This window comes from Rhinoderma darwinii, chromosome 3 (genome assembly GCF_050947455.1).
Source record: "Rhinoderma darwinii isolate aRhiDar2 chromosome 3, aRhiDar2.hap1, whole genome shotgun sequence".
Classification (NCBI taxonomy): domain Eukaryota; kingdom Metazoa; phylum Chordata; class Amphibia; order Anura; family Rhinodermatidae; genus Rhinoderma; species Rhinoderma darwinii.
Window position 1 is genome coordinate 234,773,778 of NC_134689.1, and position 16,041 is coordinate 234,789,818.

At 42.5% G+C, this 16,041-nt stretch overlaps 1 protein-coding gene across 1 annotated transcript in view; it reads left to right on the forward strand.

Annotated features, from left to right (window-relative positions):
* The first annotated feature begins 479 nt into the window (after window positions 1-479).
* LOC142747990 (uncharacterized) overlaps window positions 480-16,041 on the forward strand; it is a 113,835-nt gene continuing 98,273 nt past the window's right edge. Inside the window, exons 1-5 of the mRNA XM_075855103.1 lie at window positions 480-572; window positions 5,161-5,313; window positions 8,483-8,613; window positions 11,007-11,115; window positions 14,062-14,178. Of these exons, the coding sequence (XP_075711218.1) occupies window positions 488-572; window positions 5,161-5,313; window positions 8,483-8,613; window positions 11,007-11,115; window positions 14,062-14,178 (595 nt within the window). The 5' untranslated portion in view covers window positions 480-487. The remainder of the gene's footprint in view (window positions 573-5,160; window positions 5,314-8,482; window positions 8,614-11,006; window positions 11,116-14,061; window positions 14,179-16,041) is intronic.

Below are 16,041 nucleotides of genomic sequence, written 5' to 3' on the forward strand. Positions count from 1 at the left end.
TTAACCCATCCCTTACTAGTGATAGTGACATGATAACTTTCAGTTTTACAGCAGACCGTAAATGGAGATGTTTCTTCACCAATCTGCTGTGTAGCTAGTTGCACAAAACTTTATGTGAACAATATGAGACTGCAATATTTAATAGTTCACGTTTACATTATTCAATCACCACACAAAATGTTAAAAATTATGAAACCGTCTGATAATAGATTTCCTTTAAATCCAAAAGTTAATATTTAAAAGATATTACAAACGTACATATTCATGATTAACGTCTATAGACAAAAGCAAGTAACGCCTACCATCCGGTATCGCATGCATAGCCTCATTTGCTATGCTTCTAGAATATCTAGCCATTCCTCAAGTGTGCCCCCTAGTGCTTTTAATTGGAATTGCAACTACAAATCCCGGCGTGCTTCAGAGCAACACAAACCACGCATGCGCACATAAGCAATCCTATTTCTTAAAACAGCGTTGAGGTCTGTGGATGGCGTGCGTGTGTGTCAGTGGCGGAGACATGTCTACAGATGCGGAGTATGCACGGCGCAGGAGGTACACGCATGACACCTTTGGTAAGAGCAGTTGTGGGACTATGTCTACACTGATATTTATGTCGTGATGAATATTGTGACTGGTGTCGTGACTTGCAGGTGATTTGTGTCAGTGCTTCCAAATGCTGTGAGCGGTTACACCTGATCCGTGTGTGCGCATCCCGGACCAGCTGCTGCGGCTCCTCTGTTTATTAGCGCGCTCCTTCCATCCAAAACCGCGTTAGTTGTGCTGTCGAACTACAAGTCACGTATTGCCCAAACTTACATAGTGGATGTGTGTGTGATATGTGACGGTATTTCTTGGCTGACATCGTTTTATGTTTTTTTTTTAAATTGAAATTTAAAGTAGTTTTGTCCGGGGAGAAAAAAAACTGTGTGTATATATATATATATATATATATATATATATATATATACAGCACTCTATTAGGCCATGTGCACGCTCCCGAGGATGAATCACTTCCCCAACTTGAACTCTCACAGCCTAAACTTGCCATGCACATAGGATAAAAGTCGGCTGATATTAAAAAATTTTTTTTTACAGTTTATGCTCCGGATTGTTAATCCAAAATTTATACGCAAATCTGCCAGGCTGGATTTTTTTTGCCCCTTGTCAGCTGAAAAGAAACCTGTTTTACCTGAGCGATAGATCTATCTATCTCTCCTTTCCCGGTGTGGTGTTGCAGCTGACCATAAACTGTATGGCCAGCTTTACAGTACACGTGTGACAAGTATAAATTGCTTCTGTAATAAGTCCCAGTGGTGACCTTCTTCCAACATCTCGAGATTTTTTGCAGCCACGTTTTTCACGTTTGTTGAGATGTATACGGTTGGAGTTGTTTTTGCCGCTTGTGAGTGGATTTTTTCAAGCCCCATCTAGATAAATGGAGCAGCCACATAAACTTCTGTGATAAATCTGACGTGTGTGAATATATCTGAACAGGTGGGAAAACCTTCCGATAGATGCTGGTTGTTTATTTCTGCCATTTCCAGCTTGAGGGCTTATTTAGACGAACGTGATATACGTCCGTGCAACACGCGTGATTTTCACGCGCCTCGCACGGACCTATGTTAGTCTATGGGCCGTGCAGACTGTCAGTGATTTTCACGCGCCTCGCACGGACCTATGCTAGTCTATGGGGCAGTGCAGACTGTCCGTGAGTTTCACGCAGCGTGTGTTCGCTGCGTAAAACTCACGACATGTCCTATATTTGTGCGTTGTTCGCGCATCACGCACCCATTGAAGTCAATGGGTGCATGAAAATCACGCGCACCACACTGAGGCACTTCCGTGGGACGCGCGTGATTCGCACAACAGCAGTAAAAACTATGACTGAAAACAGAAAAGCACCTTGTGCTTTTCTGTTTACAAACATACAAACAGTGTCATAATGATGGCGGCTGCGTGACAATCACGCAGCCGCGCATCATGTGCTGCTGACACACGGAGCTGTTAAGTGCCTTTTGCACGTGCAAAAGGCAGCGTTTTTTGCGCGCGCAAAATGCACATGCTCGTGTAAATCCGGCCTGAGTGTGAGGTTACTTGTATCGTATGTGAATATGAGAGAGAAACTATGACCGGATGTAACCGGAGCCGGGAACAAGGTCAATTTTTGCTTTGATTTAGTAAATTCCCATTCCCTGATGTGGCGGCTGGAACTGGTCCGGTCTCCATCTCTCTGTAGACTTGTGACTTTGTCTCGTTTTGATGTTTACTATACAATGAACTCCTTGGGTTGAGGATGGCATTGTATGTTTCGTTTTTTTCTGCTTTGCAATGAAGGGTTCGTTCACCTCTGCCTCAGGGCTCCGTTCAGGCGTTCCGTTGGAGCTTTCCGTCAGAACGGAACCCTGACTAAAACAAACGGAAACCATAGGTCGACTACGCTATTGATTTCGGCAAAACGACGGGTCCGGTGCACAACAGACACAAACTGGAACCATGGGCACCGGATCAGTCACCATTGAAATCAGTGGTGATGGAGACGGAAACCTCTGGTTTCCGTGGGTGTCAGTTTGGGTCTACTCCGTGTCCCGTCCTGACCGAAACCTCCATCAGAACGGGACCCTAACGCAGATGTGAACGAAGCCATACCGATGTTAATCCAAGACTTAGTTTAGTTACTCGTTGCACTGAAACATACCCCCCCCCCCCTTTTTTTTATATTTTTTATTTTTAAGAGGTCTTCAAAAAAGTTACGCAGCGTATCCGCCCCGGTGGCTGCAGGGAATTCCGGGCAAAAGACCGCACCAAACTGTGGTTCACTTTTTCGCCCGGAATGTCCGCTGTGGAAAACGGCAGCATTTAGCCAGCCTGACGTTTCATCCGAGGAAACCGCTGCAGCCTCTGATTGGCTACAGTGGCGGTCACATGGGATAAAGGCCGGCCTGCTGGGATAATGTTTTATCCCATGTGACTGCAGCTGTCACATGGGATGAAACATCATTGCAGGAGGCTGGTCTGGAGGTAGAAAAAGACTTCTGGGTAAGTATAAGATTTTTGTTTTTTTAGAGTTGCGTTTTTTTTGCGGCGGAATCGCTGCAAAAAAACCTTGCAACATCTGCTATTTATTGTGAGTTTTACCTCCCCATTGAATTCAAACGGGAAAACCCGCAATAAATAAGCAGCGTTTACGCAAATACAACTGACATGCTGCGGAGTGAAATTCTGCGCTTCGTGTCCATTTCTGATCGTTTTTTCCGCTCATTATTTACGCAGCGTGTGGATGAGATTTGTTCAAATCCCATCCACGCTGCTGTATTATGCTACTGAATTCTGTGCAGAAATTCGGCAGCATTTACATCAGCAGCAAAGTGGATGAGACTTAAAAAAATATCATTCCCGTGCGTTGGAAAAAAACGCAGCGAAAACGTTAATAAATTGACCTGCGGTGTGGAATTTAAATCCGTAGCATGTCAATTTATGCTGCGTTTTCGTTCGTTTTCCGTTGCGTGTTTTCCCCATTTGAAGACAATGGGATTCAAAACCTGCAACAGAAAGCCCAAGTGTTGCGACTTTTGCGGTGGAGTCTCAGCGAATCCAGGAAAAAAAAAAAACTAACTTAGACACCATTCACATCGCGTTTGTGCTGTCTGCCGACCGTATACGTTTCTCTTATAAAAACGGGGACCAATGAAAGCTTGTACAAACATGTACCATTTTCTGTTTACATCTGGTTTTTTATAGCATGTACGTTTAGCGTATACTCATACGTTGGTATACGTTTCTGTCCGTTTTTTTAACCTAAAAAATATCCCAACGTAAACCATGACAAACTTAGACCAAACGGATGCTATTTTGGTCTACATTTGACCCATTCTAGTCTTTGTATACGCCGAGCTATACGTTTCAATGCTTTTTTTAGTGCTTGGAAACGTATACGCTCGGCGGATAGCACAAACACAATGTGAATGGGGCCTTAAGCAGAAGTCTCTCCTCCCTGCAGTCCAACCTCCTGGGATGACTTGTCACCCCATGTGACCGCTGCAGCCAATCACTTGCTGCAGCGTCACATGGCCTGCAACGTCATGCCGGACTTTGCGCAGGGAAGAGGGAGGGGGTAAGCAAGCACAAAATCTGCCGTGTGCAGGGGGCCTAACTGTACCTTTTTTGCGTGTGGAGTGGTGTGCAAACACTTTCAGCCATATAGTATATCCCCCGCCCTTATCTTTAAGCTAGATTCACACAAACGTGTCCGTTTTGCGTCCGCAAAAAAAGCAGGGTTTTTCCTGCGTTGCAGTTCCGTGTGCCATCAGTGTGTTCGTGTTGGTGCACTTTTTTTTTTTTTATTATTATTTATTTATTTATTTATTTTTGTCTATTTCTTAAGCAACCGGTGCGTGAATCACGGACCGCACACGGATGACGTCCGTGATTTTCACGCACCCATTGAAATGAAGGGGTGCCTGATCTGGAAAAACTCGCCAGAATAGGACATTCAGTGTCTCACGCAACGGAAACACGCTGCGTGAAAAACAACGCATGTCTGAATAGCCCCATTGAGATTCATTGGTCCGTGTGGTGTCCGTGAAAATAACACAGCACGCGGACGTGAAATACGCTCATCTGAATAAGGCCTAGGATGCAGCCTCTGCACACGGTTTTTTTTGTTTTTGCTTTTACACTTGCCTTTATTTATTTTTAGTTAGATCCCTGATTATCAATGACGTCTTGGTGTTCCCTAGCTGCTGTGTGATAGCCAGAAGCCGCGGCTTCTGCATTTTGAAGACCAACTACGCAATGTTCTGGGTTTTTAGTGAATTGGAACTGATTATTTCAGTAGTCGGCTGTCATTGTGACAACTCTATCCTACCAATGGCACTAAATGTAGGAGAGCACAGTGCCATCGAAGGCAGCAAGTTTATTAATGGTCGTATGGGATTCTCAGTTGGATGTGATGGAAGTGCCTGTCCTTTTCATCTTGGGCGTTAATTTTTACTTGATTAAGAGTAACTGATATGGTGTCTGTACTTTTAACAAAAACACATGATGGCTGCTCTTATCTGTTTTACTCTACAAAAGCAGAGCAAATAGATTAGTAGCTTCTTCTTTGTTAATTGTGTGCTGTTTTAGTTGATGTGAATTCTTGCCTTGGCACTTTTGTTCCAGACTTCCCACGTGAATTTGAACACCGTGCTGACGCACAACATCGGAGAGGATCCCTCTGTGATAGACATTGTGCCATAAACGTCCAGGCTGATTTGGTAGACACTCATTCTGGATCTCACCAACATAGTCTGCTTACGCCAAGACTTTTGCCAGGTGAGTGAAAAGAAAAATCTATTTTTATATTTATATTTTTTTTTTAGCTCTCTGTGGTGATGAGTTGTGCACCAATGAAAAGGTGTACAATGCCACTTTTGTCTGCAAACAGAAACAATCTGGATGTAAAACCAGAATAAGTGTTATTTACATAAAACCAGTAGATCCCTTTTAAAATGAATATCTAACTTTTACAATTTTTATTGTGGTTCCAAAGTTGCTGGTTTTATTTCACAGTGCATGTGAGTCGGGGTATGTTCACACGCTTAGCAAAAAACGTCTGAAAATACGGAGCTGTTTTCAAGCGAAAACCGCTCCTGATTTTCAGACGTTTTTGTAGCAACTCGCAGTTTTCGCAGCGTATTTTACGCCTGTTTTTCAATGGAGTCAATGAAAAATGCCTCCAAACAACGTCCCAAGAAATGACCTGCACTTTTGACGCGGCAACATTTTACGCGCCGTATTTTGACAACTCGTAAAATTGCGCATCGTGGGAACAGAACACCGTAAATCCGATTGCAAGCAATGGGCAGATGTTTGGAGGCGTAATGGTGCCGTCTTTTCAGGCGTAATTCGAGGCGTAAACGGCCCGAATTACATCTGAAACCACTGCGTGTGAACATACCCTCTGGGTTTTGCTCCAGATATCCTGATTACCTTCACGCAGTCATAGATTTTAAATCCTAATGTTTTGGCTGTCTGCAGCTATCACTGCATATGGCTCCCACTGAACGCCGTAATATTTCTGTATGCAGTAAGCTCCCCCTAATGGTGACTGCATGCAGACAGCATTTTATTATTTAATGGGGTATTCCAGCCTAATTCATTTTTCATCTGTCCACTGAGTGTCCCACAATTACCGGACCGGAGCACACATTCCCCTCATTCACCCCAGGGCTCTCCCAGCTCCGAAGCAGGAAGTCTCAAACGGCAGTCCAAATCTCGTGTGACTAACTTATCAGTGCAATTTTAAATGTTTAGACGGATCTTCGAGGTGTGATCTACTACATCATAGTTGAAGCTTCCTGGGATAGAGTGGTTTATTTGGCAATTCACATAAGTTGCCATCCATTTAATATGGATGGACTAGGTCTGCCAGAGGGAGCGTGCCTTTTTCAAAGAGAGGGGTCCCACTATGATGTGCAGTTGCTCAAATAGGGCATATGGAAAGGGATTGTCAAGATAAGACCACTCCTTTTAACGATTCAACTTTGCCATATTTGTCTTTCAATATTTTTGGTCTGTTTTGCATCAGTGTTTTAAAGCTAAAATCTGGAGGGGATGCAAAGAGAAGATAATCTTTCCATTATATTTCCCCTGTGTTTAGGATGCAGTCCTGATTTAGGCTTCAAAATGGTTACACAAAATACTGATCAAATCTTGGTATGCTATAAAAATCCTGATCTTGCTTGTTATACAATGCATTTGGAAAGTCTTCGGACCATATGCATTTTTATGTTGAGGCCTTGTGCTAAAATAAAATTCAAGTTGCCCCCCCCCCCATCATTCTGCCCTCCATACCCCATAATGACAATGCGACAACAGAATGTTAGTAATCTTTGCTAATTTATTGAAAAGGAAAAACTAAAATATTGCATTGACATAAGTATTCAGACCCTTTACTCCTTCTTTAGTTGAATAACCTTTGGCAGTGATAACAGCCTCCAGTCTTCTTGGGTATGATGCCGCAAGGTTTGCATACCTGGATTTGAGAATTTTCTGCTGTTCTTCAGATCCTCCCTCTCAAGCTCTTGTCAGGTTGGATGGGGACCTTCGGTGGACAGATGGTTTCAGGTCTCTCCAGAGATGTTCAATTGGGTTAAAGTCTGGCTCTGACTGAGCCACTCAAAAACATTCAGAGTTGTCACTAAGCCACTCCTGTGCTGTCTTGGCTGTGTGCTTAGGGTCATTGTCTTGTTGGAAGGTGAACCTTTGGCCCAGTCTGAGGTCCAGAGCACTCTGGATCAGGTTTTCATTAAGAATATCTCTGTACTTTGATCCATTCATCTTTCCCTCAACACTGACCAGTCTCCCTGACCCAGCCGCTGAAAAACACCCCCACAGCACGATGCTGCCACCACCATGCTTCATTGTAGGGATGGTATTGGGCAGGCAATGAGCCGTGCCTTGTTTCCTTCAGACATGACGCTTAAAAGTTGAATCTTGGTTTCATCAGACCAATCTTGTTTCTCAGTCTGAGAGTCCTCTAGGACTTTTAGGCCCGGGCGGGCTTTCATGTGTGTCTCACTGAGGAGAGGTGGCTTTTTTGCTACTCTGGAATTTTCTCCCATCTGCACACAGGGTCTTTGGAGCTCAGCCAGAGTGACCATTGGGTTCTTGGTCACCTCTTGCCAAGGGCCTTCTCATCCGATTACTTGGTTTGGTGGGGTGGCCAGCCCAAGGAAGAGCCCTGGCTGTTCCAAACTTTTTTTTTTTGTACCCTTCTCCAGATCTGTGCCTCCACGCAATCCTATCTCTGAGCTCTACAGGAAGTTCTTTCCTCCTCATGGCTTGGTTTTTGCTCTGATATGCATTGTCAGCTGTGAGACCTTATATAGACAGGGGTGTGTCTTTCCAAAATATGTCCAATCAAATGACTTTACCACAGGTTTATCAAGGTGTAGAAACATTTTGAAGATTATCTAGAGAAATGGAAGGCTCCAGAGCTAAATTTCAAGTGTCATAGCAAAGGGTCTGAATACTTATGTCCATGTGAAATTTGAGGTTTATTGTTTTTTGTTTTTTTTGGTTTTTTTTTTTCCACTTTTAATCGAATTTTAGAAATGTTTAGAAAGACCACTTTTTATTTTAATAATTTAACAAAAGGCCTCAACATAACCACAAATATGAAAAAAAAGTGAAAGGGTCTGAAGACTATCCGAATGCACGGTAAGGCCCCTTGCACACGACCCTGCCTGTAATCACGGTCTGTGATTATGGGTTCGGACTGCTGCGAACAGTCCTCCGTATTTGCGGACAGTGCTCCCATTATAAAGTATGGGAGCACGGTCCATAAAATAAAAAAAAATAGGACCTATCCTCTTTTTCACGGAAGCTTTCTACATGCTGTAAATATATGGGAAGGTGTCCGTCGGCCATATAAATGAATGGGTCCTTATTACGGTTGTGGGCATGGGGCCTAACTCTCATTGATTTCTTTATCTTGTAGGAGCAGCCTCCACTCCATCCTGTTGTCCTGATCACTCAGAAGAGGTCCAGCCCTGCAACATCTGTCTTACTAAAACCACCATAACTGCAGAGAATGAGGTTGAAGCTCTTAAACTGTCTAACAACTACAAGGCAAGACTTGGGTTAAGGGGGAAAATTTTGTTACTTTTGCTTGTTTGGTAAGTTGAAGCAGGGTGAGGGTATGTTCACACGCTTAGCAAAAAAACGTCTGAAAATACGAAGCTGTTTTCAGGGGAACACAGCTCCTGATTTCCAGACGTTTTTTTTTTTTTTTTTTTTTTTTTTTAAGCAACTCGCGTTTTCCGCTACGTTTTTACGACCGTTTTTGGAGCGGTTTTTCTATAGTCAATGAAAAACGGCTCAAGAAGTGACATGCACTTCTTTTTCACGTGCGTTCTTTTACGTGGCAGTTTTTCAATGTGCCATGTGCCGAAAAAAAACGCACCACGTGTGACGTTCTGGACGAATTTTACGCAGCGTCTGGATGAGATTTGTTAAATCTAACGCTCTATTCTGCTACTGTATTCCGCTGCGTATCTTCCTGTCTGCAATTCCGGACAAAAACGTTAGATTGTTGTCCGAATCCAGCAACTTTGGCAGGATCTGTCGACTAATGTGTATGGAGATCTCCCAACTCAACCCCCTCCCCCCCTGGCAGAAGATGAGGGGCGGGAAAGAAGGATCAGGTGTAAAAATGTCAAAATGGCTGATCCTTTCCGTTTGCGGCAGACAAGCTGCTGTCCGTGCTTATTTCGGTTTTTTTCAGCAGACTGAGGCTGGTGATCTTGCACTATACTATCTCCCTGTGTTTTGTACCATTAACTTGTCCTTTCATTTTAAGCAAGATGCTCTGTCTCTGCTAAGGAAAATAATTTGTACAGCATGATGCTGCCCAAACAATGCTTCGCTGTTGTTACTAGGCAACTGGACTCTCTTCTCCACTCCAGCGATGTTGGCAGCCGCAGACCTGCTTCTCTAGTCTGGGTTGCCTTCACCTCTGGTAACAACTAATGGGTTAGTTCCAGACTACGCTATAGTTCTTCAGGGCACTTGCTGCCAATTGGTGACTAAACAACCTGGGAATCCGACTGGGAAAGTCCATACCATTTAAGGGTCCACATCTCCGGTGAGAACCGTAGCATGGGGGCTGTGGAATGGGCTGTTAGTTTTGCGACTCCCAGAATTTAGAATTTTGTCCAAAAAGCTAAATTTGTGTCTCACCTGAACATTTTTACCTTTTACTGTGCTTCCTGGCACATTCCAGACTTTGATGTGACTACTACATCTCGCCCTGTAAAAATAAGCCCTCACACCACTTAGACAATTACGTTTTTTTCTTGTAAAAGTATTAAAACATTTAAAAAAATATATATATCTATTTTGTTTTGATGTAATAGTATTGATCCGCAGAATAAAGTTAACATGTCACTCTTATATATTTTTATTTTCCCATTCCACCTTTTATAAAGAATTTTATTTTCAGTTTCTCAGTACATTAAATGATGCCATGAAAAACTACAACTCGTTCCGCAAAAAACAAACCCTCATCATACGGCTTTATAGATGGAGAAATTAAAAAAAATAATGGCTTTAGGAAGGTGGGGAAGAAAAAGCAAAAATTAAAATCCGAAACATGGCTGCGGTGGAAAGTCTACAGTGGCTGCAGCATCTAAGCCCCTCCAGCAACTCTTCCCCCCCCCGAGAGTTGTTGATGCTTGTCATGGCAGACTGGGGGCCTTATGAAGGCCCCCAGGTCTGCCATCTCTCTCCTCTTATTAAAGGGGTTTTAACACAAAGGACATCTCACAGGATAGGTGATAAATGTATGATTGCTGAAGGCCTCACCACTGTCCTCTCTAGGACAGGGGTCCCGACCCCCGTTCCTCCTGACTGCATGATTGCATTGAGGAGAATTTTGAATGGAGCGGTGATTGCACAGGTGCGCTGCCACTCCATTAAATGTCTATGGGGCCGAAAAAAGACAGCCAAGTACAGCGTAAACTTTGAATGGAGCGGTGGGACCCCTAGCGATCATACGTAAACCCGTTTTAAGTCTGGAGCTTGAAACACTATATACTGCAGTATATTGTGCAAGTCATTCAATGATCGCTAGTTCAAGTAGCCTAGGGGGGATATAATAAAGAAAAAAAAATAATGTTAAAACGTGTGTTTTTGTTTTGTTTTCTCCAATCCACCCCACAAAATAATTTTTAAAAGTTTCCCAGTATATTATATGGTACATAAAAGTTTGCCATTGAAAACTACAACTTGTCCCACAAAAAGAGCTTTTATTTGGCTATATCAAAAATAAGAATGTTATGGTTCTTAGAAGGCAAGGAAGGAAAAATTTAAATGAAAAAACAGAAAAATGTCCTGCTCATTAAAGGGTTAAAATGAGTAGGAACCTGTTTTAAAATGTTTTCTAGTTAATGTTACACTTTTTTTGTTGACTAATCTTTTCTTCACGTATTTCCATTTATTTTTATATTTTTTTTGTTTAACAGTTTGGTTTCAAAAAATGGAAAAGCCATGTGACCGAGAGACCATGGGAGGATCGTTCTGATATTATAAAAGAACTCTACTCTGAACTGAATGTAGTGAAATCATCAGTTGGTAATACAACCTTCATATGAGTGGTTTCATGGTAAAAGTCTGAGTATCATAAGGAAACGTCTACAAATGTTTCACTTTTCCATTAATGTTTCCGGGTATCGTAAGATATGATGGATATAAGGGTAATTTCACACTAGTGTTAGTATACGTTTACCTCTCTTCCGTCAGAGGAAGAGCGGATCGGAACATTAAACGGAAAGCAACGGTTCCGTTGGAATTGCCATTGATTTAAGTTGCTTTCTGCTTGTCTCTGTTCGCTATGTTTTTTAAGTTTTTTTTTCACGGAAAGAAAAGTTCTGCAGACCGCTTTTTGCTTCCATAAAAAAAACAAAACAGAAACCTAGCGAACGGAGACAAACTGAAAGCAACTGAAACAAAAGAATTACCATTCAAATCAATGGTAATTCTAACGGAACCGTTGCTTTCCGTTTAATGTTTCAATCCTCTCTTCCTCTGACGGAATAGAGGTAAACTTGTATCAACGGTGGCGTGAGCTTACCCAAAGGCTGGATTCACACGAGCACATTACGTCCGCAATGGACGGACGTATTTCGGCCGCAAGTCCCGGACCGAACACACTGCAGGGATCCGGGCTCCTAGCATCATAGTTATGTACGATGCTAGGAGTCCCTGCCTCGCTGCCGGACAACTGTCCCGTATTATAATCATGTTTTCAGTACGGGACAATAGTTCCATGGAGAGGCAGGGACTCCTAGCATCGTACATAACTATGATGATAGGAGCCCGGCTCCCTGAAGTGTGTTCGGTTTGGGACTTGCGGCCAAAATACGTCCGTCCATTGCGGACGTAATGTGCTCGTGTGAATCCAGCCTTTGACTGTTGTCAAGAAAGGAAAAGTGTAAGTGTCCGGTTTCTGCCCTGATATTAGTCAGTATACCTTTTTTAGTTTATTTACATTCCACCCTAACTCAGTGATTACTCTCTAAATTAGGTTGGCACTTAAAGGGACTCTTTTACCTCACTAAACTACAGTAATCAATTAATATTAATACTACCTGCCCTTGTAATTCTCTCTTTTTCTCTCTCTCTCTTTTTCTCTCTCTCTCTTTTTCTCTCTCTCTCTCTTTTTCTCTCTCTCTCTCTTTTTCTCTCTCTCTCTCTTTTTCTCTCTCTCTCTCTTTTTCTCTCTCTCTCTCTCTTTTTCTCTCTCTCTCTCTTTTTCTCTCTTTCTCTCTCTCTCTCTCTCTCTTTTTCTCTCTCTCTCTCTCTCTTTTTCTCTCTCTCTCTCTCTTTTTCTCTCTCTCTCTCTCTTTTTCTCTCTCTCTCTCTCTTTTTCTCTCTCTCTCTCTCTCTTTTTCTCTCTCTCTCTCTCTTTTTCTCTCTCTCTCTCTCTTTTTCTCTCTCTCTCTCTCTCTTTTTCTCTCTCTCTCTCTCTCTTTTTCTCTCTCTCTCTCTCTCTTTTTCTCTCTCTCTCTCTCTCTTTTTCTCTCTCTCTCTCTCTCTTTTTCTCTCTCTCTCTCTTTTTTCTCTCTCAACTGCCCTTACTTAAGTCACAAACAATCTCTTGGTTTTCCTCCTATGACTGACTGCTCGTTCAGTATGTAATTTGCTGGTTCTACTACTCTTCCCCTTGCTATTGGTGTTCCTCAGGGATTAGTCCTAGGTCCGCTCCTCTTTTCTCTCTACACAGCCCCTATTTGAGAAACCATCAGCAGATTTGGCTTCCAGTACCATCTCTACGCTGATGACACCCGATTATATGCCTCTTCACATGACATCACCCCCGCTCTAATACAAAACACCAGTGATTGTCTGTCCGCTGTCTCTAAAACTGAGCTCCTTGTGTTCCCACCATCTACTAACCTACCTAAACCTGATGTCTCCATCTCAGTGTGTGGCTCTACCATATCACCTAGGCAGCAGAATCCGACATTTTCTTACTGTGGAAACAACCAAAACTCTCATTGTTGCTCTGATTCACTCTCGTCTTGACTCAAACTCTCCCCCCTCCAATCTATCCTTAATGCAGCAGCCAGGCTCCTTTTTCTGACCAACTCTTACACCACTGCCTCTACACTGTGCCAGTCACTGCACTGGTTTCCCATTCACTTTATAATATAATTGACACTTATTACTCACCCACAAAGCTCTTCTCAGTGCTGCACCTCCTTACATCTCCTCCCTCATCTCTGTCTACCGCCCTACTTGCGCTTTACGCTCTACCAACGACCTTAGATTAAAATCCTCCATAATCCGAGCCTCCCGTTTCTAAGATTTTTCTCATGCTGCACAAACTCCCTGGAATGTGCTACCTCAGACAATCAGATTAATTCTGAACATCCACAGTTTTTTAAAGAGGCTCGGTCACCAATTTATAACAGCCCTATCTTCTACCTAATCTAATAGGTGCTTTAAAGTAGATAAGTAATGTTTTTTTTTTTTGTTTTTTTATATATAAGCTTTTATTTTTGACAAAGTAATGAGCATTTTGAGTGTTATGCAAATTTTGTTCTTAATACCCAAGTGAGTAGTGGACTCTCTCTATGTAGCAGGGAACAAGGCAAGAGACAAAATTATATTCTGGCCTGGGAATGTGGATAGCAGGTGCAGACATATTGTAAAGTTTAGAACTATAATTTTACATTTGAAGTGTATTGTATGTCTGTGATTGGTTAACATGAAATATTCTCATTTTATGCTATTGGCTGAATCGGTTATTGTCACATTGCCTCTGGTTAACTTCAAACCTACACACTTTTATGAAAGCTATTATTGTAATTGCTTGATCAATAAACGTCAGGAGTATTTTTGAGCATACAAGCAGTCTCTTACTTCTCTCCGATATATCGCTATAACCTATGATTTGGATCTGGGCAAGTTCCCTGAGAGTGTCGGTTGATACACTCGTCTAAAATTTTGTTATAATATAATTTGGGCCATAATTGCTTCAACATCTTAGTCTAATATACTGGTATTTTATTTCAGACTCGACTCTTACTTTTGGGAATATTCTCTATCTGCTCTTGTTTGGATGGTGGATCTGCCTTTTTTATCTCCTAATTTCAATTGTGATGTTTATCTCCGTACTTGGATTTCCCTATGGTATGTTAAACAGCAGTATTAATTTCTGTGCTGAAAGGGGCTGTCCTGGAATCAATAATTCTCACCTATCCACGGGATAGTTGATAATGGTGTGATCACTTGGGGCACTACCGCTGTCATCCCCACTGATGGCGAAAACCGGGGTCCCGAACACCCAGATCCTCCTCGCTGCGCACCCTGCTTTGGAGGAGAATGAATGAAGCGGCAGTCCATCATGCACACACCGATCTAGTCAATGTTTACATGACTAATGGAAACAGCCGAGCGCTGTACTCCTCTGTACATGTTTAACCACTGCTCAATTCAATGTCCTCCTTGCTGCGGTGGTGAATCTGGGGGTCTGGGACCCCCGTTCTAATTGGTAGAGGTGCTCTTACACGTCCCGTACTGGGCCGTGTAAACTAGCGCCGATCATTGAGACAGCTCGTTGATCGGGGCTCGTTTTCTCCTTTCACAAGGAGCTAGTATAGGGACGAGTGCTCATTACTCCGATAGCTCGTCCCCGTACATTATTATTCTGTCGGCAGCATGTCTCCCTGTTACAGGAAGATGTGCTGCCGACAACGATTAATCTTTTTTTGGAACTATACGATCAGCAGACGAACGAGCATTTGCACAGGACCATTATCGGCTACGAGCATTCTATGAACTATCGTTACCCGATAATTGGCCCATGTAAAAGGACCTTGGGTGTCCCAGCGGTGTGATCTAAAATATCACCTATCCACAGAATAGGTGATAATTATGCGAATCTGGGAATAACCCTTCAAAGACTGTTTTCAGACGGCATATCTTCAGGAGTATTTCGGCACGTAAAACGCTCCATATTATTCCCTAAAATGCGCTTGAAATGTGCCTTTAAACAGCTTACCGTTGCTTTTCAACGGGAAATACGCTTTGTAGTTCATACAAGGCATATTTTTACGCTGCTGAATTAAAAAACATCTTGTAACATTACGCTTTATATATAAAAATGACATTTCTTGAAGTTTTAGTAGTAATTTTTTATTTTTTTTTTTAAATTTCCCATTGACACTTAAACAGTTTGTAAAATCTAAAACCATTTTAAAAATCTCCAAAAAACGCCTGGATTTCATTGCCATTTTTTTTATTTTATTTTTTTTATTTAAATCCACCATTTTATTTTTTTTATCCTGAACATCGCCTAATATTTGGCAGCATAAGGCCAGGTTTTCACATAGCTTTTTTTTTTTTGTTATATGATTCGTTTTTTGTTTTTTTTCAGAATCCACATTGAAAATGTGTCTCTACTGGCTCGCGTTGCTTCCATTGGGAATTCGCTCGCTGAAAACCGTCTTAGCACAGAATTTGTAGCATAAATTCCCATGAAGGCCTCATGCACACGAACATATTTTTTTCCTCCCGTAAATACGGGTCCTTGGTCACATGTATTCGACCCATATTGCACCAGTATTTACGGACCTGTGCCCGTAACTATGGATCCGGTGTCACCAATATACCACCCGTATTTACGGGCACGTTTTCGCTGCAAAATTGCACTGCACTAATCGGCAGCCCCTTCTCTCTATCAGTGCAGGATAGAGAGAAGGGGCAGCCCTTTCCGAGGTAAAAGTAAAAGAAATTCATACTTACCCGGCCGTTGCCTTGGTGACACGTCCCTCTCGACATACAGCTTGACCTCCCTGGATGATGCGGCAGTCCATGTGACCGCTGCAGCCTGTGATTGGCTGCAGCGGTCACATGGGCTGAAACGTCATCCTGGAAGGCCGGACTGGAGGAAGAAGCAGGGAGTTCTGGGTAAGTATGAACTTTATTTTTTATTTTTTACACGTTGATTTATATTGTGATCGGAAGTCACTGTCCCGGGTGCTGATAGTTACT